Source organism: Puntigrus tetrazona, chromosome 15 (assembly GCF_018831695.1).
Source record: "Puntigrus tetrazona isolate hp1 chromosome 15, ASM1883169v1, whole genome shotgun sequence".
In the NCBI taxonomy this organism is placed as follows: Eukaryota; Metazoa; Chordata; class Actinopteri; order Cypriniformes; family Cyprinidae; genus Puntigrus; species Puntigrus tetrazona.
This window is the reverse complement of record NC_056713.1, coordinates 11835900-11861573: the sequence shown is the minus strand read 5'-3', so window position 1 is coordinate 11861573 and position 25674 is coordinate 11835900. Positions and strand designations below refer to the sequence as shown.

General features: G+C 39.4%; 2 protein-coding genes across 7 annotated transcripts; one reads left to right on the top strand and one right to left on the bottom strand.

Moving 5' to 3' along the window:
• Positions 1-5717: 5717 nt before the first annotated feature.
• On the top strand, positions 5718-18808 carry auts2b (activator of transcription and developmental regulator AUTS2 b). Of its 5 annotated transcripts, XM_043259245.1 has the most exons (14): positions 5722-6183; positions 6559-6599; positions 13598-13886; positions 13971-14185; positions 14277-14321; positions 14945-15040; positions 15366-15437; positions 15561-15590; positions 15681-15752; positions 15848-15983; positions 16459-16539; positions 16620-16703; positions 16807-17017; positions 17537-18808. In XM_043259245.1, exons 3-14 carry the CDS (start codon positions 13790-13792, stop codon positions 18645-18647), a joined length of 2250 nt encoding a protein of 749 aa, XP_043115180.1. In that variant the 5' UTR covers positions 5722-6183; positions 6559-6599; positions 13598-13789; the 3' UTR covers positions 18648-18808. The 5 variants fall into 5 exon arrangements, with proteins under 5 accessions (XP_043115179.1, XP_043115176.1, XP_043115180.1 ...); XM_043259244.1 differs by having other exon boundaries at positions 5718-6183; positions 13971-14164; positions 15561-15752; XM_043259241.1 differs by having other exon boundaries at positions 5721-6183; positions 15561-15752.
• A 141-nt stretch (positions 18809-18949) lies between these two features.
• Positions 18950-24490, bottom strand: zgc:112083. 2 transcript variants are annotated; one of them, XM_043259247.1, is made up of 10 exons: positions 24401-24490; positions 23819-23975; positions 23456-23682; positions 22472-22583; positions 22239-22391; positions 22053-22127; positions 20866-20986; positions 20647-20785; positions 19808-19932; positions 18950-19719 (listed from the first exon to the last, which is right to left on the bottom strand). In XM_043259247.1, the coding sequence occupies exons 2-10, from the start codon at positions 23967-23969 to the stop codon at positions 19311-19313; spliced, it is 1512 nt and encodes a 503-aa protein (XP_043115182.1). In that variant the 5' UTR covers positions 23970-23975; positions 24401-24490; the 3' UTR covers positions 18950-19310. The 2 variants fall into 2 exon arrangements, with proteins under 2 accessions (XP_043115182.1, XP_043115181.1); XM_043259246.1 differs by having other exon boundaries at positions 24209-24487.
• Positions 24491-25674: the final 1184 nt, after the last annotated feature.

Sequence of the window (25674 nt, the reverse complement as noted above, 5' to 3'; positions counted from 1 at the left end):
CTGTCTTTGTTGTGTAAATATACTAATTGCTCAAATGGGGGGAAATTAAAGTGCACAACCTTTCCTGTATGTTTGCTTCTGCTTGACAGCGAGCGCAAGTGAACTTTAGCATCCTGTAGGACGATGATTTCTCAGGTGGGTTTTTATCTGCGTTACACTGGGGGGCATTGTCACAGATGACATATCACCATCTCCGCGCTAGCATTTTTTTGCTAGTAATTTAAATGTGCGGAGGGGACCGTAATTTGTTCTTCATGGATAATATGACCCTTAGCGAAGCAAGATCATGGGTCGGCTGAAGTGATATTTTCTGGTAATGATGGCCATACATCATTCCTGACGGCGTGGGTTTAGAGGCTAGCACATCACTGCCACGTCCTCTGGGACTCGCTGCCATAAACAAGTAAGACATGAACGCCCTGTGGAGGGCCGTGCAATTTTTACGAGCTTATCCTGAGCCCTTGGTGGCTGGGGGCTGAGCCTCTCACTGTCGTGGTGATTAATACCTCTGAAGTCCTATCATCTTTCTTCATGGTCTTCCACTGCTGGGGCACTACATTAGGGCTAGATGTCCTCAAGGTGATCTGCTGCAATCACTCTCACCATGTAACGGTTGAGGAGAGTCTACAGTGCTTTGAAATATAGTGTGAGCGGAGCAATAGGTTTTTAACTTCGTTGTGAGGGGTCGTATTGCTGTAGAACGGTTGTAACTCTTGTAAATAGTGTTGCAGGTTCACAAGCTGTAGAATTAAAGGTTGACAAACATCGGTTATCCGGGAACTGTTGGCGTTTAAAGGGATAGTTCATCCAAAAATGAGCATTCTGTTAACATTATGTCGTTCCAACCATGTATGACTTATTTTTTATGTGGAAAGCAAAAAAAAAAGATATTTTGAAGAATGTTTCAGCTGCCCATGAAATTGAAGTCAATGGGGTCCAAAATAACATTTTAGTTTGAACTATCCCTGTATGTCGTGACTTGCTTATTGAAAAATGTTTAGCGGACCAGTAAAACCTCTCAGGCAGCTGGATAGTGCGCTCGCGTTGTAATACTTTTTTATGCGAAATCCTATAAATGATATATATTTGAGGGTCACGATTGCTTTAAAATGCAGAGAGTTGTCTGGGTTTTTTATGGGCTTTGATTTACCTCCACTTTTGAATAGTCCTTTATAGAGTCGTCCTGTTATATGACGTGAAAGAACTAGGTCAGGCTTCACAAATGAGCTTGATAAATGCATGTTTATGGGATTGATTGTCTGGCTTAAATGATTTGTTATTTCCCTTTAGACATTAACAGACTTTGTAAATTAGGTGTCAGAGTAACAACCAGCATGTAATAAAAGCTGTTCACATTATTCTTCCAAGATCGCTAATAGAGAAGGTGCGTAAATCACCCCCTGCCATTTAATTTTGGAACCAAGGAGGAAAATGATTTGACACCGCAAGAAACATCCCATCTGCTTTCAGCGTTCTCCACATTTGTACAATTGTCATGATTTGACAGAACAAATAATCTAAAAACATACAAATAGGATAAAGAATTCTTGTGTTATGCGATTAATGAGGATAGCCAGTATTTGTTTTGCATTGAAATTAAAGTCAATTCTAAAATATAATAATGATATTAATAGTTAAGGATAATATTGTAGGGACTGCATATGCACTAGTTACTTTTATTTAAAAAGCAAAATATATCTGCCAATATATTATTTCGCCCAATGTTGGATTTATTTTTTATTATTATTCGCCTACTCACTTACTTTTAATGTAATCTTTATTGAAATGTTGTGATGCTTAAATAGGCCTTTTTGTTTTTAATTAAGATAAAAATATCTACATGCCATTAATAGATTGTATACATTGCGATATAAAATAACGATCAGCATCAAGATATTTTCTGCACATGCAGCTCTCTGAATTACACAAGAATTTAGCAGTAATCTTTAAAGACTTCACTCCTAAAGAAAGTATTGGCTTTTGAGTTCGCCTGCACATAAACAAAGCTGAAGGAATGCACTTTGCCCTGTTTGATAGCTCTTTACCCACTCTCCTCCTCCATCTGCACTCATGACTGCAGTGGGAGCCCGGCGATTATGATGGAAATCTCACAAGCCATTACCATGAAGAGGCTGGGCCCGATGCAGACAGCTTAATGGACTCATTTGTAATTGGTAGGGGGCAATGGCTAAGCTACCGTGGCCTTTGTGTGATTGAGTATAGAGGCATGCATGCAAATGTGACAAATGAATAGGAATTGAGCCTCTCAGGTTTTGTGCGGCTTTCTCCAGCTCTCCGTTCAGCCAGAGTGACCTTGAGAGGCAGTGCAGTAGGTGTTAAGAATCGCATAAAGAGGTGTTAACACTGGGGGCAGTGAACGGAAAGGAACAATTCATGAAGTCTAAAGTGGCATATTCATTAGCTGCCATATGAATCGCTTTGGAAGGAAGCTGTTGTGCAAAGCCGCGAGGTACACATCGGTTATGAGCACTTCATAAGTGGCATCCGAATGCTCCATGGGCCTATTTACCGCCCTGCTAAACGAGTATAAAAGGGAACTTTCTGTGCTCCCTGTATGTGCCAGCTCAATCAAATCTCAAGACTTTTCAGTCAATGGAAAATAAGTCCTCACAGGTGATCGCCGCGGCTTTGTAAGGTCGAAGATGATTGTACGCGACATATTTAAAGAGGTTTTGCCTTGGTTGTTTCCCTAAGCCATCAACGTGAGCTTCATTGTCCGAGGTGTTTTTTGTGCGCCATTGGGAAGAGAGTCTGTTCGTCACAGATGTCCAGGGAAAATTACACAAGTGCCTCATTAATGAATGGCTCAACAGTCTCTGGAGGTGGCCTCAGAGGCAGCTCTTTAATGAGCTGGGAACTCAAACACTGCCAAAGTTTACCTCGACCCTGCCTCTTGCGCTCGGGTCAGTCGGAAGAGCAATTCAATTCAGGGCCACTGAAGCAGAGGGGAATGGCCTCACGCTGATTTCTCTCTCGCGGCTCCAAAGGCAGGAATAATGCACTTTTGTCACACGCATCCTGGGGAATTACAGCTCCTAATTTGATTAGGGGAGATTTGATTAACTGGAAAATGGGGATTTCACTAAAACTTTCACATGCTTAATTTATCCCTTGCCGAGCAGATGCAACATTGTGTCATCCCAATGAAAGGGCGTATGGGAACCCTATTCAGTGGTTAGACACTCTTTGAAATCCAAGAATATTGCTATTTCGCCATGGCTCTCACAAGTCAAATGCCTTTGATTATCTCTCCCTGGAAATAGCAGCGGCTGTCATGTGAGTTTGCGTACGCCCGCTCGCGAAGCCTACGTTGATCTGACAGCGCGACATTCTCGCAGCATTTCTGTTTATGGACTGAAAACTCCTGCGGTGTGGAGTCGCTCCATTCCACGAGCGAGCGGATCGCACATCTTCCAGTACATTAAGATTATGCATTTCATTTCAAGGCCAATTGGCCCTTAGTAATAGTCTCAGAAGGAGCTTGCCATTACAGACCAGTGGTTATGGAGGACAGAAGCTCTTCCAAAGGGCAAGTATGGAGGAATTCATCCCCATTAAAAATGATCTAGTTAAATCAGCTTTCTCTCAAAGGGCCATCGGGCCAAACCTGCTCTTTGAAATTAATAGCCCGACTGGAGCTGAAGGGCTAAGGCATCAATTTACTCCTCCTTCAGACAGAAAATCAGTGAAAACAATCAGGCCAAGTCGGCACTAATGACTTTGCCTTTGAGGCGAGTCTGCAAGAATCTTTCTGTGTTTAAAAAAAGACAGACGGAAAAACTTGTGTGTGCTCATTCTTCATTCGATTTCTTCGTTTTTTAGGGCTTTGGGATGTGGCTAACATTGGGACAGATGGACATACACCATCGTAAACCGATTCTTTGTCATAATTACACAAAATGATTTAGAATGAACTTACTAGAATGAGCAGTGAGTTAATAAAAGCCCTCGTTCCACATCTCATTTTCAGTAATCACATCTGACTCCGATTTTCTGCCTTTGATGATGATAATGATGCAATTTAGGAGTGATTTACTATTTTTTGTTAGTCATACACGCTGTGCAATGGTAATATACAATTATGTTTTTTGGAAACTGCTTAATCTGTGATGGCACTGTGGAATGTTCTGCTCTTTCAGTGTTATATAAGATATGAGATTATGACAAAAGATAATTCAGTGATGTAAATCCACATCGTGAACTAAGTTCAGTTTGGGGGAAAGTAATATTTGATGTTATTATTTGGTCACGAAAATTTAAGTTTAAATACTCAGATTTGGATCAATTACGTTATTATTTTTTGAAGTATATAACAGTTAAGGCTACGTAATATAACGTGTGGCCAAAATAGTACCTATATATAAAATCTGATTTTAATAATTAGATAGAATGGTCAATGTATGTGGCTTGTACATCTCAAAACATCACATACAAAGATGCCATACATCTCACTCCTTCCTTGTGAACACTAAACATCTTGGGTCATATAATTAAACCAAAATGCTTTTCTTTTGAAATACACATAAATAAGGTCTATGCTTGTCTTGGATATCAAATTGCCATAGTCAGGATAATAAAGCACAGCAATAACATCTGGCTCAGCTAGAACCAGTATTAAGTACATTGGCTTTTATTTGGAGCTTATAAATTATGAAAAGAAAACCCCCTAATCTTTTTCTGTTTGATGATATTTGATGGCCTGCATATGATTCGGAGTCTCTGGTGTAGGTCTGAATTAATATTTCAACTTGAGCCCACACATCTGCCTCTAGTCTCACAAATCGAGAGAAGAAGAAGAAGGTGTCTCTGCCGCTCGTGCATTCATCCGCCTATGGGCGCCCCGGTGCGTGCAGTCAGAAGAAGGAAGCTGAAACTGTTTTTCTGGCAAGCTGAAGATCCACATCCCGCTGAGGAGTCGCAAATCACAGCAACGTCCCAGCAGGAGGACCAACTTCAGCTTGAACAAGGCCTTGTTTTGTTCGGGGCCTGTGAAATGCAATTAGAAACTCCCTCAGGGCCGACAGGGGCATGGCTGAATGAGACCTCCCCGCGATCCTGGCGGGCCACAGACTTTGAAGTCTTCCTCTATCTCCCCAAGAGAGCCCATCCCCGGTTCAGAGAGGACACAGCATTAGCAACAGAAGACATGAGGCTGAGGAGAGCAGGAGCTTTCACGAGCCTCCTCCCATGGGGGTTCTAATAAATTACGTGATATATCTGTTGTGATAATATCCCGTCTTGTGATTTATCATCTTGCCGTGCCCTTTTCTCACTGACATTCACAACCCTTCTGTCCGGCGAGGAGCTTTGTGATTGGTTGACCCTGGCAAGAATCCCTCAACATGACATTCACATTTATGCGATGCATTTATAATAAGCTGTGACAGGTACAAATGCAACCACCGCATTAAATCATATCATCCTTTTCTCACCCCACAAGAGAAGCGGGGTGGCATGCCAACACAGAAGCATAAATTGGAGCCGACACGTCACCCAATAAGAGCGAAGTCTCATTTTGGTGCGAGGTGGAAGCGTCTCATCAGCATTCTGAACCCGTCGCCTGTCCCCTCTGGTTATTCTGGGCCTGTAATTAAGAGGATGGCCATAATCACTAGACTGTCTATACGTACGTGTTGAGCAGAGAGGAGGAGAGTGTTGTAATTGTTCAGCCGCCGGGTGAGGAGGGAGGTGTGGGAGGCGGTAGGAGGGTCCGCTGAGGGAGGGATCACAGGAATGCGCTGGTTCGCTACTGAGGGAGCATTCTTGAGCCGAGCCGAGCTGAGAGCGGCCGGACACGCTCTTTGGAAAGGATCTCAAACCTGCTTTGAGTGGATTTGCGCTTAATCTGTTGGTGGTGAAGGAGCTCAGAGCCTCACGTTTACTGTGTTTGGAGGATTTTACTGGATACCGGTTCAGTCTCTGGAAAGGATTGGTTCAGGATGTTCAGTATCATATACAAGCCCTGATATTCAAAGGGTAAAAGAACAAACAATTTGTCAGAGCTCCTAGGTTTTGGAGGGACGTTTGGTTTAGGAAGCAACTTTTGAACACTTTTGCGTTGAAGTGACTGGGGTGACTGTACTCTGAAAAGCATTGGATAGTTGAAAGAAATTAGCAGTATTTTGGATTACACTGAGAAGGATCATTTCATTGGGATTTTGGGTAAGTGCTTCTCAAAATATTGAATAAAGCATAAAGGTATTGATTTGGATTGGATTGCTGTGCATTTAGATACTATTGCGAAAGTGAGTCTGGAAAGAAATGGATAGCTTATGCAAATAATTAGTGGTTATGAAAAATGCAACTTAATTTAAGGCCTTTTTTCTTTTTTTTGCAAATATTGATGCGTTTTCATTTTATGCATGTGTTTGCTTCATGTTTTGAAGCATGGAAAAATTATTATTTTAATGCATTTTCTTTGAAATCATTTGGTCTTTAAAAGAGTGCAGCTGCTGTCAGGTTTCACAGTGGTCAAACAGTGTCCTCTTGTGGTGATGGCTATTGCAGAATTTTTACTGAAACTTATTAATATTGCAGGTTGCTCTGACCAACCGAGATATTCCCTCCTCCAAATGCAGGTATGTAAACCTCACATTTCATAACATCTCCATTAATATGCCTTCAGCATTGTGTTTATTCGTCTCTCTGCATCAGAATTCACGAGCAGGCACTATATCTAACACCTCCTGATGGGTTTGATAGATAGACTCAATTAACCAATGATAGTGTCATTACATTTCCCAACATTCCAATGAGAAAGAATCACATCGCTAATTTTTATGTCTATTTTGACTAGTAAGCTTGTTATTCTTAGCTTTGGACATTAGGTGCAGCTCATGATGGTTAAGAACGTTTCCATTCTGCAATGTGATGAATAACGAAAGCATAATATTAACAAAACACTTCATACTTTGGGCAGATGGCATGATGAGAAATCCTCTGGATTGAGTACAAGGATGTAAAACACAAGATCCTTAGAGCCAATTAGCATCTAGATAACTTAGGAGGTGGGTGCGTTCAGGCCAAGTATGTGCTGGTAATCTTCCACTTAATTGGATAGAGAGTCAGTCGCTCCACAACCAGCCCTCCCAGAAACACTTTAGCCCTGCTGATTTATTTAACAAGCCATTCTCAGTCATGCATTTATTTTTATTGGCACACTTACACGTTTAAGTCATGAAGCATTCATGAAAACCACAATCGTTTCTCCCTATATCACTCATCACTATCAGTTTTTGTTTCTTAAGCGTGCTGAAATCAAATCAGAGGCACTTAAGAACTTAACCAGATTACTTTCATAGAGTCACCAGCAATAGTTAATGGAATTTACGTCTTTATGTTAGAGAGGGCGCTTTGGAGACTCTTGTCTGGCATGGGTCTGGGCTGGAGTTTCACTGGAGCGATGGGTCACGGCCTTAGGTTAGACTGCTACAGAGGTCCTCATACGCAATATGATTTTGTGTTTTAGCACTGCTTTTAAAATAACTTTTATTTAGCCAAATCTGATTGGCTGTCTAAGATAGCAAAAGGATGTGAACACAGTACAGCAATGTTTTGAGAAGCCTATTAAACCTTAAGCCATCTTAATGCAATTGAGTTAAAGGACGCTTGTCTCAATCATAGGGGGATTAGACAGCTTTCAGGGTCTGTTTTATTTCTCAGCGTTCTGCCAAATGCTTCTCGGAATTGAGTTTTTAATGAGACATTACCTCCTTGAATGACACACATCATATTGTTAATCCTTTAAAGGTGTGTATTTTTAGAGTCAACGCTACAGTTCTGATGGCATTTATAGACCGTTTGTCTGGACATAGACAATTATTCAGCTAGGATTAGAAAAATATGAAAACATTTATTATAAGGAACTTGTTATGTGTGATGTGAATTTTTATAGTGTATGAAAAACTGTGTGGTAATGGAGCAGCATTCAATTTTAGCCAACAATATTGAATAATCAGTGGAAATGCATAAAAAATAAATAACAGCAGTAGATAAATTCTATATTCTTTTTACATTTCTCAAATATTAAATGATTTCATAATGATTAAGAATAATGATAAAATAATTGTTAAGCATTAAATAAGTATTATCAACATTTCTTTTACTTGAATGGCACTTATGATTGTCAATATGCAGTTCTTTTGAATTTTATATTCATCAAGTATTAGAAAAAGTAATAGTATCACAATTTCCACAAACATATGATGCAGCACAGCTCTGTTTTCAACATTAATAATAATAATAATAATAATAATAAACATTTCTTGACCAAAAAAAAAAAATCAGCATAATAGAATGATATCTAATGAATCATGTGATGATCAGGTAATGATTGCAAATGTTTGGGTTTTTTTGCATTTCTGGCACAGGAATAAATTACACATTAAAATACATTAGTAAAGAATGGTTATTTTAAACTGTAATAATATTTCACAATATTTACTTGTATTAATGCAGCATTGTCGAGCAGAAGAGACTTTTAAAAAAAAAAAAAACATTACAAAATCTTACGGACCCCAAACTTCTGAAAAATGGTGTAAATTACAAAGCAGATTTTTTATATTATAATATCCCTCACTGACCATACTTAATATCCCCCACATGATACTAGACTATGTTTAACCTTCAGTACTTATGGTTGTGTGTTGTCAATGCGAATACGAGCATGCTCGCCAAGGGGCTATGTAATCTATTCGCCCCAAAAACTCGGCTGTCAAAAGTTGACAGCTTCCCTCAGCACATCGCAGTCGTAACGCGTTTCTGCCAGGAATAACTGAACCGCTATTCACAGAGCTGTCTTTGCATCATTCCACGGTTTTGGCCGATGTGCAGTGACTGGCCCGGATAGAGGCTTTTTCGCGTTCCTGCGATGCTTGTTAAGGCTGCGTTAAGATTACACGCTACCCAGGGCCCCGAATGCATTTCACAGGCATGATCGCTTTCAAAGTAGAAGTGAAACTATTCAAGGCCGTGGTATAATCTGTTCATCCCCTGCCCGTTGCAGACATAGGTATACATGTTAGTACAACGACGTCTGTGAGATAGGCAGTCAGAACAGAGTTGGCATTGTTCACGGGGGTAACCCGAGCCGGGACGGGCCCAAGCATCGGGGGATAGTGTATAGCCGAGATCGGCGCTGTTGAGAGATCAGCGAGACAGCTGAGTGTTTGGAGCTTTCAGCACAACTCAAATAAACACTTTGACTACCCAACTTTAGCGCTCCCAGCTCTCACACACGTTACAGCCATGACTGACCGCTGCGATAAGGCTCACAACGAGCCCTTTATCGTCAGTGAAGTGTCTGTTATATAGCTGAGGATCCGAGTCTCTAACTGGCGCTCCAGGGGCTCGGTTTCTCAGAAGCGGGAGGTACAGCACATCCCACAGGCATCAGGAGACCTACATCCCCATCACTAATCTCAGACTGAGCGAAACCCCAGCGCTGAATAATGAAACAGGTCTACGCTGAGCACCGTCGTCTATTGTACCGTCTGTGGGAGAACGCAGTAGTTTCGCTCAAAGCAATTTATACATCCTTAGTCTGCGTCCTGAACTGGCCTTTCTCATCATCCTTTGGGAAGGGATTACGTTGTAATAACATAAGATGACTTGCTCAAATACAGCTTGATTCTGTCATATGCTGTCTATGGCTGATGAAATGAGGTTTTGGGGGAGGAATTGCACTTTTGTACAAGCTGTTTGGATTTGGAGCTTTAAAACTGAGGAGAGGGTGGATACGTTTACTGCAAAGATAATGAGATTAGTGTATGATTTGTAGTGTACAATGTAGGAAAACTTTTTTTAATCATGAGATGTATTGGACATCTTGGTTACATCCCATCGATGTATAAACAACGAAAAAAATAAAAAAAAGGACATTTCTGATAAGACTAAACTTGGGTTCATTTATTTATTCTTTTTAAATGAATGTAAAAGACACACCAGAGTGAGTAAAAACAGCAGAAAATTCAAATTAATTCAACTTAAAATAAATTGTACAAATATTTTACAATATTACTTATTTTAATATTGGTTACAATATTATTACTTTACAATATGACTATGATTATGCAAGTAGGATTTTATTTTTTGTTACAGTATTTATATTTAGCAAAAAAGACAAGAAGTAAATACTATTTGGCAGCAGTTCACCATAATGTGTAGTTTCCTTAGCGTGTTCTTTGTGTGTTTTCTGTTCTTTTTAAAGATAATAATAATAATATTATCTTGGCAGAGATGTTGCTGAGATTTACTTTGAAACTCATAAAGCATGACTTAGATTTAAGTCTTTTCTAAGGCAAAAAACATAGATAACAATACCTAAGGCTTTATGTGCACCTATTTAAATGTTCTGGGGAAGACATATTCACTAATAATTCAGAGTTCTCCCTCAATAAACTAATTTGCTGCTTATTAATAGTTAGTAAGACATTTGTTATAAGTTTAGGTATGGGGTACGATTAAGGGATGTAAAAATTGTTATACTAAATAATATGTGCTTTATAAGAGCAAATAAACAGCCGAAGTAATCTAGTAATATGCATGCGGCTAGTTAACAGAATTGCTTCTTAAAATAAAAGCGTTACCAAATACTGTAACCAAAAACTTTGTACAATCCCACTTTGATAGCTGAGACATGCACGTATTACAGATTTGATCCATAAAAATCACAGTAAGCATAAAAAATCCTATGCATACCACCCAGCTGGCTTTCTGCTTTGATGTATTAAATGGAAAAGGGGGAGAGAGAGAGACAGAGAGAAAGAGAGAAAGAGAGAGAGAGAAAGGGAGAGAGAGAAAGGGAGAGAGAGCACTGCCATAAAGGAAGTGTTCGCTTAGTCTGTGTGATACCCAACACCACAGACTGTGATCCTGCAGAAAGACTGGCAAGTTGAGAATACAGAGAGATACTGTTCCCCTGTGTCTCATTCAAGAGCTGTTGAACGCCTGCTGAACGCTGCACCAGAGAAAACTCTCTAAACCTGCCAGATTACAGCATGCTCCGACACATTTCTAGTGGACTCCTACACGATTCAGGGCTGTGAAGAGCACGGAAATACAAAGGTAGGAGTTTTTGTTGGGTTTTTTTTAGCCGTTTTCAGTCGATGACTAATTCCGAACGTAGTAGTTTGAGTGTTTGTTTTGACACATTTCAACGACACAAACCCACACAGCAAAACCCGACCGCATGGTGGTCAAAGAATTGTTGAAGTGTCAGAGAGGTGCAGTCGAACAGATGCACCTTCGCTGAGTGGGCTTCGTTCGCAGCGAGCTAAAACCCACGTGGGAACCTGTCAGCACACAAGAACAACTGTTTCTCAGTTTGAGTCATTTGCCAACTGTGCCCTAGCAATAACGCAAGCGGCCCTCGGTGCCATCGGATGATTTATGAGACGTCTCCCGCCATCTGCGAGCGCAAAACCGCAGAGGGACGGGCTACGGTAAACACTCTCATGATTCGGAGATTATGAGGAGTTTTTAGGAGGGCTTACCTGCGCTCCGCCTGAGCCGCGCTCGTCTACTTTTGTATGCGCACAAAGCTCCCTCCAACTGCTCCTTCACGAGATTAAGAGCTTTCCCCTGGCACCCTGTCAAGGACGAAATTTAAAGAACACGAGTGTTTAACCTCCAGCTAATCTTGTCTTTGTGAGAATGAAGGGATTAGACCATTCGTTTCTGCATGCCTGGAAGGGTTAGGCCAGTAATGGGCTTGATGAATGACAAAAATGGCTCGGGAAGGGAGCTGCCAACTGACACAGGAAGACAAATTCGCTGGTGGCCTGACAGCTCCAAAAAGAGGCTTAGCTTAATTCCTGACCTGCATCAAAATAGAGCATTACCATGCCATGACACTAATTGAAAACAAGCAGTTTAAGCGAAACCCGTCTTATAAACGCTAGCCAAACGGTTTTGTTTCTTGGTTATTGCGTCGTCTGATGGAAGGGTACATCGGCACATGCTGTTCTTTGATTATACGGGATGCAAATTAGATTTAAACACCAGTGCCATTATGAGGGTCTATTAAGGACTCTGTGTGCTTATTATTTAGCTTTACTCGATTAGTCTGTAGCCGGTTCAGCCATGTGGCCTGTATCGCTCATTACGGACTAGTCTGTTCTCCTCCCTTGAGGCTCGTGCGTTCATCTCATTACAGATCTGAAAGTATGGCGTTCAGTTTTTCCACACAGCATTTACCGTTCCCAACGTTTGAGTGACCCCTGCAGCCGTGTCATCCGATTCAATACAAACAGCTCATCACAAGGGATTTGGAGCTCAGCTCAGGCGAATAAGTTGTTCCTTGTGTTTCCCTCCTCCGTGGACCCCCGGTGTTCGCGAAAGGAGGTCTGCCCCTCGGAGAAGCTAACAATCCATTATGGGGCTCTCAAAAGACCTTTCACTATAGATACAGCAGTACTGGAGAAAAGGCCCAAATTGACAGCTCTACACAAAAGAGATTTACTGCTCTGCTTTATGTGCATGAGTGCTGTTCAAAAGGAGGTAATTGCAGGTTGTATAGATGGGCCAATCCCTAAGGGATTTCACCCCTTCATCACATTTGCATTTACTATTAGCGCCCCCCCGGGAGGGACCAGTAAATGTCACGGTGAAAGCGACGTCATCAGCGGTATGGCTGTGCGTGAAAAGGCCAATGCTGTAAAAACAGAATTATATCCAACTCATTTTTTTTTTTGCAAGATCTAAAAAGTATCTTAATGAAGTACTCACTGAAAGGAAAAAAAAATACAATACAATAAAATAACTGGATTTTAAATAATGGTATTTTGTGACTGCAAAGCTGAAAATTATGCATCATTACTGTATATTAGTCTAGTAAGCTGATCTGCTGCCCAATATTTATTATTACAAATTTATTAAGTTTTGCTACTTAATACTTTTTTCAGGATTCTTTAATGAACATCATTCAAAAGAACATAATTTTACACTTTTAATCAATTCATGGCACTATTAAGGAAAAAAAAGTATTCAAACATAAACATTGGTGTACTGGTGTTTTATGTTAATTTGTCAGATTTATGGTTAGTACTACAGTATTATCTCAATGTATGTAGTTTCAGCAATGCTCATAAATGTTTGAAGTAATAGTAGTCCAAGAATGCTCATTAATATCAGTGTGAACTGTAACCCATTTTTTCCCCATAATGTGACATTTACAACAAAAAATTTAACAGCGGAATTTAATGTAAATCAGGAATGTGTGTGAAAGTTGTATTTAAAAAAATTTCTTCAACCATAATTTCTTATTTAAATTATTCATATTTATTTTAAGTTTTCATTAACTTTTACAGACGTACCATGAGCTGTGAATGTAAATGTATAGTATATTATTTAATTAAACCCATTAAAAATAGTTCTTTAAAAGTATTCAAGCTAACAATATAAAAAATTCTGAAATGATAAAAACTTATGACTTTATATTTAGGGACTAGAATTTCACACAGTGTAGCATTATGACAGTGAGTATCTTGTACTTAGAGAACCCATGAGTGTTTTAGCCACTTTAATTATCTGGCCCAGCATGCCATGTGTTGACTCAGTATTTTTTATTGACCTGCAGGTCTTGCTGATGTTGCTAATAACACAAATGCGAGAGCAAAAAACAACGAGCAAAATGGCACAAGGAGGAAACCATTAGAACCCAAGAAAGACTGAAGGAACAAGCTGTTTGTAGTCACTTTTGTGCACTTGGAGTGCATCAGCACGAGTAAAGAAGAGCATTGTAATCACCCCCCTCTCTAAACACCTCAACATGTTTGCCCCAACGACAGCCCTGCCTCCTCCTCCTTCCCTTCTAACAGGAAGTGCTCTGCCAGTGCCCAGCGCACCAGCAACAGCTCCATACACAGGTAGAACAAGACCACACAGACTGAAAAAAATAAACCACGTATCTGCTAGCTGTGCTCTGATTCGCTCTGTCATGTGCCTTCTAGATCATGACCTCCTGCGACAGGAGTTAAACTCTCGCTTCCTGGCCTCCCAGACTGTCGATCGAGGAGGGGCTCTAGCTCCCCCGGCATACCTGCGCACCGAGTTCCACCAGCACCAGCACACACACCAACACACACATCAGCACACCTTCACTCCATTCCCACAATCCATCCTGCCCAGCCCAGCAGCACCACTGGTGCGTACCCCTGCCAGACAAGTGAGGAGAAATACTCTTAATCACTGCTCATAATAGTCTGTGCTTTCAGCTGAATGTGCAAAGTTACTAAGTGAAGTCTCTTTTCTTGCAGTTTGACAAATATCCTGCTAAAGTGGACACCTTCCATAGACACAACGTAAGTTATATCTTGTGAACATAATGGCCAGTGATTTGAGTTGCATGTAATTTTTAACTTGTAATTCTGACTCTGTACTTCTGATAAAACTTGGAATTCAGAGTTGTAGTTACCTTTTTAATTCGGTGGAGAAAGAAAAAAAGGGATGTGAACTCAAAACGATCCATTTCTTTTTTTAAATTAAGGTTTAACTCATTTTATTTTCTCATAATTCTGCCTGTTTTTTTCAATTCTAAAACACGTCGTAATTGTGAAATATACATTTTAAATTCCGAGCATAGATGAATTTTGAGTCTCAATTTCCTTTAAAATTTTCTATTCAGTGGTAGAAACTTAAAAAAGAACCGTTGCTAGACAGTGCTGTTGAGCTACGAGAGTCCCGACATGGGCACCTTTCCTAATCCCACCCTCCATCTCTCTTTTACTTCTTGTCAGCTCTGATATGTCCTAGTTAACTTAAAGAATTGTGAGATGTAAACTTAAGTTCATGAATGTCATGTGTTTTGTCATGAATTTTGATTTCACTGTAAAGGCCAGAACAGAAATGCTTTTGTATCCTAAATCAGCATGAACACACTTTTGTTTCCTGACATTAATGACATTTTTCTGCTGTTTCCCTACAGTTGGTCCCGTCCTATCCGTCAGTAATGACTGGAATACCTCCTATGGTTCCACCTGCTGGACCATTCAGCTCTCTCAAGGGAGCTTTTCAGCCCAAGGTTTGCCTGCCACTCTGTCTCTTGGCTTTCTGTTTTGTTTGAAACACAGCATTCTTAAAAGGCCTTGACGACGCTAAAAGAAGTCTGTGAATAACTTGATATTGTCTTGAGTTGAGATGACCTCCCACAAAGAAAGAAAAGCCTTGTGGTTTTCTCTAGTTTTCAGATGAGATTCTGCAAAGTGTTTATTTTCAGGTCCACATCTGCAAAGCCTGTTTTTAAAAGGCCAGAAATAATTCTAAATGTAAAGGCTGGACTATGATCATGATCGTGTTAATAACTTAATTGACTATAGATGCTGTATTCACTAATTTTGTATTTGCAGGCTTCCAACCCACTGGATGTGGTGTCAAGACCAGGATCTGTGCCACACCAACTTTTACAGAAAGACTCCAGAGTAAGTTTCTACTTAGCATCAGCTGCAAGGCTTCAATAATGGTTCAAATCTGAGCAATACATGTTCATGCGTTTCTTCAAATACTATCATTAAAGAAATATAAAGATAATGTTTTTTTTTTAGCTTCTTGACCCCATGTGTCCTAAACCAAAGGTAAAGTTTACATGTAATTATTCAACTTCTTTTTTCAATTTAGTAAAATCACAATTCACTAATCTATCCATTATGCACTGTTTTCTTCAGAAACCTGGGAAGTGGTGTGCAATGCATGTCCACATTGCATGGCAAGTTTACCATCATCAGCAAAAAATTAAGGTAAGTGCAAAATAAATAATTGCCATTTTTAAGATGTGGAACAGGGGAAGTAATCTGTAATTAAATGCAACCATTTTCTATTCATGGGGTTACAGAAGCAGATGCAGATTGAGCCGCATAAATTAGACTTTGGTTTTAAGCCCGAGTTTCTGAATCGGTCGCCTGGCTCGAGCTTCATGGGACTGCAGCCACGTGATTTACCCCGTCCTTCCACCATCCTCTCTAATGCAGGTACAAATTACAGCCTGGATCAAATCCACACTAGTGACTGTAATTTAGCCAAATGGGATGTTCCTGGATCACCAAGTTGTTGGTCCTGAAACAACATCCCATTAACCAATTAGATTATAGGGTTATGGATTAACACTGTATTCTTATTAACATGCTACTTCCCATTGATTTTAGGGTAGTCCAATACTTCAGCTAGAGGGTCAGTGTCCCACTGAGTTCAGCTCCAACCGTAATTAAACACATCTAAACTAGCTAATTGAAGATTTCAGGATTACTTAAAGGATTAACTTCAGGTATTTTAGGGCAGGTTGGAGCTATGTTCTGCAGGACGTTGGCCGGATTGGACAGGATTGGGGTAGGGTTAGGTATTGCCAGTGTCAACATTGATGAATCCCTATAATCTCAGTGAGCATTTTCTAAGAGATTGTCTGACAGAAAAAGTACTGTTGCTCAATATCTACATCTGTCTTGTTAGGTCCCACACACCCTTCAGTTGCACCCTATGGACCCTTACCGCATACCCCAAACAATCTTCACAGTGTAATCCCTCATCATGGTAAGATTACATAAGACTTCAAAATTACACCAACATTACTTCTCAAATTCTAAACCCATGTATCTCTTCTTGTTGTGCAGAGTCTCTTAATAAGCCACTCACTTTTGGAGGCCTGAGTACATTGAGCTCATCTGCTTTTGGAGGACTAGGAAACCCATCACTAAGTAAGGATATATTTTATCCTGACATGAAAGTATTTGATTTTTTCTGTAGTTTAAAAATGCAGTCTTCCTCTGACTGACAATAATTACTTTTGGGCATTCATAGCACCAAATGCAGCACATGGGACTAAAGATGGCAAAGCGATTTCAACTTCAAGTGGACAACTGGAGACCTGGAACAGATTGCACCAGACACCTTCATCCTTCCCAACGCCCCCTCTGTGTCCAAGGCCTTCTGAGACTGAGAGAGCTCCCTCCATCCCAGACAAAGCAGCAATTAAAAGAGATTCCCTAGACAACAAAGATGACAAGGAACGGTACGTACCAGCTATTTTGCAATCCATGATCAAGAAGATCTTGACAGAACCCGTTAGCATTCGCTTCAATGACAGTTGCTCCGTCAGCATGTGCATCCCAAAACGTTTGTAACCAGGTTACCGTCATATTTGCTAAATTGGCACTTAGTTCTGGAAAAATTTTCAAAATGGGTACTTCCAAGGAGTCCTTCACTAGCCTAGTGTTATTGAACAGTTGGAGAACGCTAACAGATTGAATCTGCAGTTATGTAGACCTCCTTAATGTGTTTCAGGAGCTAACTGTCTGAGCCAGGCGAGTTTAGCTTCAGTTTTAACTAAATGACTAAACTAGCTAATTAAGGTTTTCAGGATTACCTAAGGAATCTCTAGGCAGGTGAGTCTGGGGCAGGCTGGAGATTCTGCAGGACACTGGTCTTCCATGAACAGGATTAGACACTCCTGGTTCTAGATATCCTACCTGATCAAGAGTTGACCTCCTGCTTAAGAGTTTAAATACATAATTTTTTTCTATCATTACAGGGAGCCAAAAGAGAAATCAAATGGAAGGCATTTGTCCCCCATGAGGAATAGTCCACTGGACAACAAACAACCAACAGAGTCTTTTAAAAGTTCCTCTCCTGATGAACCCAAGGAAGAGGAGCCGGCAAGAGAGAAAACTCAAGCCCAAGAGCTTCCACAACAAACTCGAGACACTGAGGAGCCCAAACACAAAGACATCCAAAGTGACAAAAGAGAAAAGGATGTCAAAGGTGAGCAGCAGCAACCCGCTGAGGACAAGCCAGCAGGAAAAGAGAGTTCATCACCCAAGCAACAGAGAGAGGATCTCAAGCGGCCAAACAGTGATAGCCAACCCTGGGAGCCAGCTGAGAAGAAGATTAGAGTCGAGTATGAACCACATGCCAAGAGCAGCAAGGTGAGAGTGAAGGAGGAGAAGAGAGACGACCAGGACCATGAAGTTATAACACACCACAAAGTTTTGGAAAAACAGTGGCAGGATCCCAGAGGCCCTCTTATTAACCCTTCACCTCTTTCCACTCTTCCTTTGCCAATAGCAATCCCAACTGGCCACCCTGGTCTTGACAGGACTAGGCTGGTCTCACCTTTTCTGGGAATGGGTCCATTACCTGGAGCCGAGAGGCTGCCTTATTCACCTCAGCACTGGGAATCTATGCGGAATGTTTATCGAGGTTTAGATCTTCCTCGTAGGGACTCCTTGGGCAAAGACCTCTTAATAAGAACCGACCCCCTGCAACGTGTCATGATGGGGCACCCTGTTTACCCACGAGAGCCATTTCTGCAGTCCATGGCCCTGGAGCAAAGGAGTCATCTAGAGGAACGACAGCGCCTGGCCTTCCTGAGAGAAGAAAGCGAGCGTAGCCGCCTGCTGGCTATGCATCATACTGCACTGGATCCTCACTTAGCACCTCCAGGACTCCTCGCAGCGGGTTACCCCAGCACAGGGCTCCCACATTACGCCTCGCTTAGTAGGACTCTACCAGCTGCTTATGTACATGCCCAACCACATCCACTTTTTCCAATGCTGGCAGCACGGCCAGGGTCTCCGAGACGGATGACCCCTCTTACAGACAGACCTGTTTCGCACCCACACAGAGACACTGAGACTCGGTGAGCTTGACTTAATCAGAAACTAATGGACTTATATATATCAAGCACTTCATGTGAAATAACGTGTAGTCGAAATGTACAGTGTTGGAAATGACTTTTTTTTTTTTTTTTGGTCAAAAAAAAACCAAACAAAAAAAACATTAAAATGACTTCTGAGGAAAAAAATGACTTATTGTTCTTTTTGAATGTTAACAATATATTTGAAACTAAAGGAGTTTAAAAAAATACAACTATAGCAAGGCAACAATGGAACCATAATACAGCACAATATGCAAACTATTCAACAAGTATCAACAAATAAATTAGATGTTACTTACCTTGGCTCAAAAATTAATTTTTACAGTTCTATGTAATTTATATATTTATATAAAAATAAAAGCAAAATCAATGTTTTAAAATGCATAGCTAAAAATATCAAAGGTAAAATTTATGTTAAAAAAATCTAACAGTCAGAGTGCTACATGGAAAACAAAAAAGAACAAATATGTATGTTTTAGACACCTGAGACCATGTAAAAACCTAAATATGCTAAAATAATAATAATACTAATAAAATAAAGTTAATAAAAACATTGATCTAATGGAAAATGTTTTATCTATGGAGGGTAAAAAGTTTGTGTATTCTTACACTATATTTCTGATAAGAACTGAATTTGATAGGTATGAGATTACACCACATCCATTCCTAGACCTCTAGCAACTGCAGCCAGAGCTCTGACAGCCCCTGATGGCCCACCAGGTTGGGTCACTTCCTCTGGATCCACACTAACCTCAGTCACAGTGTTCAACACACAGTACACAGATGTTTCATCGCCTTTTAATCCACTGCTGTCAGTTCCCTCCAGGAGTTCTGAGGTTGAAGAAGATGAGGAAGGAGACGAGGGTGAGGAAGAATGTTGAGGAGTGCTATTGCCGCTGTCGGGATGCAGCAGCGGTTCCTTGGAGTGACTGGTTGACCCAGACACCTTGCGAGGGGTGCGCTTTTCAGCCATGTTTTTGATCAACTCTTCCGTAACCTCTACAGTCTCAAAACGAACCATGTTGAGTCGCAGATACCCATCCTCGTCCTTCTTATACCTGTTCAACAAGCGATTTTTAGTATGTGAAGGAAAATTGATAGCTCAGAAGCGACTAATTATATTTTAAGGTACCATTAATTGCATACCTAAAACGGGAATGTCCAGATGGCCATTTGAGTTGATGCTTCTTTCGAAGGTGAAGGGTGAGTGTGTAACACCAAGAGAAGGTCTTGTCACAAAGATGACACTTATACCTTGGAACCATGTTATCCTGTTGCAAATAATTATTTTATGTCATTATTAGTTCATTAAAAAGGATATATTATACACACACACACACATATATATATATATATATATATATATATATATATATATATATATATATATATATATATATATATATATATATATATATATATATATATATATATATATATATATATATATATATATATATATATATATTAATCCAACTACAAAGCAAAAGTATCACAATGATAATAAATAAACCTTTTAGTATGTGGTGTATATAAAAATACTAATATTTCTGTATGTGAAAAGGCAGTATAAAAAAATTACACACATCAACACTAATATAAAACTGTAAATGCAAAAATAAAATATATACACATTTTTTTAAATGTGAAATATATAAAAAAGTTTAAAAAATGAATGCAAAGCATATAAAAGGAATTTAATCAGTAAAAAGTTTTTGATTTGAGCTGTACAAGTGCAAACAATTGAAATTATATATAAAAAGGTCTGTCTCTGCCAAGAAAAGACAGACAAACAATTCTATCACTAATTGCATAGTTTAGTATAGACGTGTCTGATTTATTTTACATTTAGCAGAAGCTTTTATCAAAAGAAACTGTAATTTCTTACAACATTAAGACTCAAATGCTCTAAGCACAGCTCAACTGAAAAACTGCCATTGAAATCCGCATCATGTCTGAGGTTACAGCGTCCTCTGCTGGCTCACCTCGTGTACTCGTTTATAGTGCTGGTTCATAGTGTGGGCCATGCGAGAAGAGTATCCACAGCCCTCGACCGTGCAGTGGTACGCGGCTCCCTCATTGTGCGTTTCCATGTGTCTCCGCAGATCATGCTGATTCTTGAAGCTAAAGGTAAGGAGATGAACCATTAAATGTAAGCAATATATTCTTCAGTACTTGACAGAGTGTATGTGGACGGCAGCTACCTGCTCTCACAGAAGTCACATGGGAAGGGCCTCTCATCACAGTGACGGAATTTGATATGGATTTTCAGAGTGGAAAGGGATGTGCATGTCATGTCACAGAGAGGACATTTTATATGATTCACTGCAAAAAAAGAAGAAAAAAAAAGAAACTGAGGTCTAAAAGACACTTATATTCAATAACATTATGAATTTGAATGAACTGACACTACTGCATGAGGACAAAATTAAACTGATCAGAAAGTAGACAATATTAATACTGTTATGTTTTATTTGGTTTATAAAGCAATATAGTTTTTTTAAGTGACTATCTTCAGTATTTTCAAAAATTGCTTTGTAAGTTGATCAGGTTTTTTTTTGTTTTGCTATTCGTTTGATTTTTCTATCTTCCTGTATTTAACAGAACGTCAGAGGCATACATAAAGTAATTTTAAAAAAGTATACTGTGATGCTTTAAAACAATCTGAATTGAATAAAGCAGTATATTAATAAACATGACAAAGCATCCATAAAAGAACAATAATGTTTATCAGAAGACATTATTTTATAAAGCATCCTAAATTATGCATCACTTTCTGGTTAATAATCTGGCAATTATTTTCATTCTATGGCTGATATTAAAATTCAACACTATTAAATGCACATTATTATTATAAATTAAATGTAAATTATATCAAAATGTAAATGTAAATTCAGGAAATACGCATGCATAATATCACATGAAATAAATTACATTTGGTGTGCCGTTAAGTGATTAAGATAAATCGCATCCAAAAGAAAAAAAAAATTGTTTACATAATGTTTGTGTACGGTGTATATTTATTATGTATATCTAAATACACAAACATACAGTGTGTGTGTGTGTATATATATATATATATATATATATATATATATATATATATATATATATTCAGAAACTATTTACATATATACTTTTATATTCATATAATTACATTTATATATAAATTGATATATAAACATTTTTTTTAATTATGTATGATATGATAAATATACACATTGCACACACACATAACATGTAAACAAAAGCTTTTATTATGGACACGATTAGTCACAAATAATCTTTTATCAGCACTAACTAAAATCTATAATATTAGCCAGTAACTGATATGGTATTGATATTTGTGTATCCCAATCGGAAAAGTTTAAATTACATATCCTTAACTCACCATGCTGCCGAACGTGGTCTCTCAGCAGCCTCTCGTTAGCAAATGCTTTGTCACAATGTCCACATGTAAGAGAATCTGAAATAAAACACATTTATGGAACAATTACAGACATTTAATGGACGTCCTTAAACAGTAGTGTTGCTGTATTGTTAGCAAGTGAAAAGAAACTATTTGAAATCAACTGACCTTCAGGTTCTGCTTGTCTCTGGATATGGTCAAAGAACTTGGTATTGCTGGAGAACATGCAGCCGCAGGTGGGGCAAGCGACCAGCCGCTCCTGTGTATGACTGCGCAGATGCTCCCGTAGACGGTACTTGATTTTAAAGAAAGCGTCACAGTCTGCAAAAATAGAAAAAGCATTTCACAAAGGAACGTTATAATCACTGGTAAAACTTTCCTGTTTTGCAGAGAGAGCCTACCTGACCAGCTGCAGAAGAGAGCCTGCTGTCGATCAGGAAGCGGCTGGAGCTCAGTGCAGTCTGCGTGCATGTCAACATGACGGTAGAACCACTCAGGGTTATTAAAGGAACTCTGATAAAGCAAAAAAAAAACAGACAGACAAGCTCATTGCATGATGTCTAATTTAAAGGAATATCTCATCCAAATTCATCCAAAGTATCTCTGGCTGAAATCTAAGATGCAGATGAGACAGATTTGGAGAAATGTAGTATTACATCACTTGCTCACCAATGGTTTGCAGTGAATCAAAAATAACATCTTCAAATTTAACTTATAACCACCAGTTCTGGACAAATTACCTGTCTGTAATCCACAATAATATTACGCATTAAAAGTAAAATATATATAACTGTAAAAAGTCAATTTACTGTTGTCCTTTTAAAACTGAAAATGCACATATAATTTAGAACAGTTTCTGCTTGCAAACTTTTTCACTTGAGAAATCAATATAATGGATAGAGGACTCAAAGGATTAAAGTCCTGGAGATTGTTTGTGGACTGTTGTGATGTTTTAATCAGTTTGGACATTCATTCTGACGGCACCCATACATTGCAGAGCATCCACTGGTAAACAAGTGATGTAATGCTACATTTCTCCAAATATACGCCTGTGTACCTACGTCTCGGATGGCCTGAGAGTAGGGCTGCACGATTTTGACAAAAATCATAATTGTCGATCATTCGCTTGCACCTATGCGATTATTATACAATTATTGCGATTATTATTACAATTAACACAAGGCACTTATCTTAGACACTTAAAATAACATAAGTGGACTTCGAACGATTATTTCCTTTTGAACAATTATGCCAACGTAATTGCGATTATACATTTGTTTAACTGTGCAGCCCTACCTGAAGGCAAGTACTAAATGCATGCTCAGCAAATTTTCACTTTTTGGTTCAAAGTTATTGAAAAGAAGTCAACAAGCTACTATACTAACATCACAGTGCTGCCACTGACAGACAAACCCCTCAGAGACATCTGGGACTAGACTGCTGCTGTGAAGATCCTGAGTGCAACTAGGCAGTTCGGGTTGGGATTCGAGGAGCTGAGTGCCAATGTATTTCAGCTTGCTGTGGAAGATGTGGAAATGGGCATGAGCGATCAGCTCGCTTTGGCTTCCCATCGCCAGGAACTCACAGCCCCTCCACAGACACGGATAATCCTCTATAGAGAAACAATGTCAAACGCAACCATCTTAATACATGCACTGCCCACCATTAACGTACAATTCAAACGCTGCCGCAGACGTTGCATTAAAGAGAGCATTCATCTACTTCTGCATGCATTACAGTATCCTTACCCAGTTCCTCCATGGCATCTCCTTCCCCGAGATGCTCCTTGAGATGCAGAGACATGTGGTCGCTCAACTCCTCCATGCTTTGACTCTTGAAAACGCAGGATGCCCACTCGCACGCCACCACTATTTTAGAGACGTTTCTTCTTTTTGCCATGTCAACCTGTGATGCCACAAAAATAAAAGACTTCTGAATGCTGCCGATATTGCTTTTGGCAAAGACAACCCTCTAAACGGCTACAAGACGTTTGCTCGTGCGATGTAAACAAACGCTTATCAACTAGCAATTTAAGCGAGGTTGAGTGCTGGCTGTTTACTTCACTACACACGAGCTAGCAGACCTCAAACAACACCCCGATACTGCTGGAGGGGTTATGAACGATTAAATCCACTTACTGTGGTGTTAAAATCAGCTGCTTTGAAGATCACTTGCTAACGTTAGTTCGGTTTTATTAACCGGCCGAGGCTCTGAAGCGCGCACACACATCCAGGCATTAACGTCAAGGAAAATTCATATAGTCTTAAAATATATTGAGTAACTAGACTCTTTTGTGTAAAACTGCTTCGCTGTTCGGGAAATTATGCTACCTAAAACTTCGTGTGTTTGAGCTGATGAGGAGACAGACAGGAACGCGGGTAATTTGTTTGTTTGGGAGGATGGAGAAGGTCGTGACGTTTGTTTCCGGGTCACCGACAAAATAAAAGCCTGGCTGAAACTCTTCGCAAAAACGGGACGTTTCAAAAAGAGGAAATCAAATCTCGTTTTACAACCACGTGGAAGTGAGTTAAGAATATACTTGAATGCCTATGGGACAGAGCGAGAAGAAACTGTTATACATACATTTGTTAGGATAGTGTTATTGCCGCTCGTAAACATAAAATGAAACGATCTACTTTTGTTATTGTTATTACGTTAATAATAGCTGTATTTTTATTGGTTTTATTTAAACGTGTTTAGAAAATATAAAAACAAGTGGGCGAAATGCACACAAAATAGCGGCACAAAATAACCACTGGAGGGCGGTGTTTTCAAATATTACAATAATTGACGATAAAGGTAGATAGCTTATTATAATTAAGATCATTAAAATACGATCAGAAGTAGTTGGAATTAAGAAGGTTAAGTTTTTATGACTTTAGAGCTGGGATGTTGTGCATCCAGAGTTATAGGTATCCATTTATAGGTTAAATTTATGCCTTTCACATTTTTACTAGGAAGCTACATTTTCCCATATTATACATTTCCACTATGCCACACCCAAACACTATTCGTGCAGGAACTCGAATTAGCCAGCACTATGCAGAACCTGAGACTTGAATTATTTATTACATTTTGTGAGGACGACTGAGTCGCTGCTGGAAGTCCACTGCATCTGCAGGGTTTTTTTTTCTCTGACACTGAAGGCCAGCAGCACCACCGGCCTGAAATGCGTTTTTAAAGAGTAAGATGCTTTTAGTTTTATTAATAGCATTACATAAATGAGTTTATTTAGTCTCATAAAAACTACTGTGGGTCGGTTTTTCTTTAGTATGCTTCATTCATATCTACAGAAGGCTCTCAAGTCAAAAAAACACTTTTTTTCCCCGAACTAAAACAAAAACTTAATCAACTTTGATGCCATATGATTTCATGTAAGCATGCTCAAATGTGTTTCCATGTTTGATGGGGACTTTTTTTCGTAGACTTGTTATACTATACAAACTGTATATTCTAGCGTGTTTTATTCCTAAATAAAGTACAATCACACACATATGTGATGACGGACAGACACATAAATAGATCCATCGATAGATGTGTTGCACAAGGCCGTTTTCCATTAAAAACATGATGTCTTGAGAACGATCAACCTCCACCGTTCAAA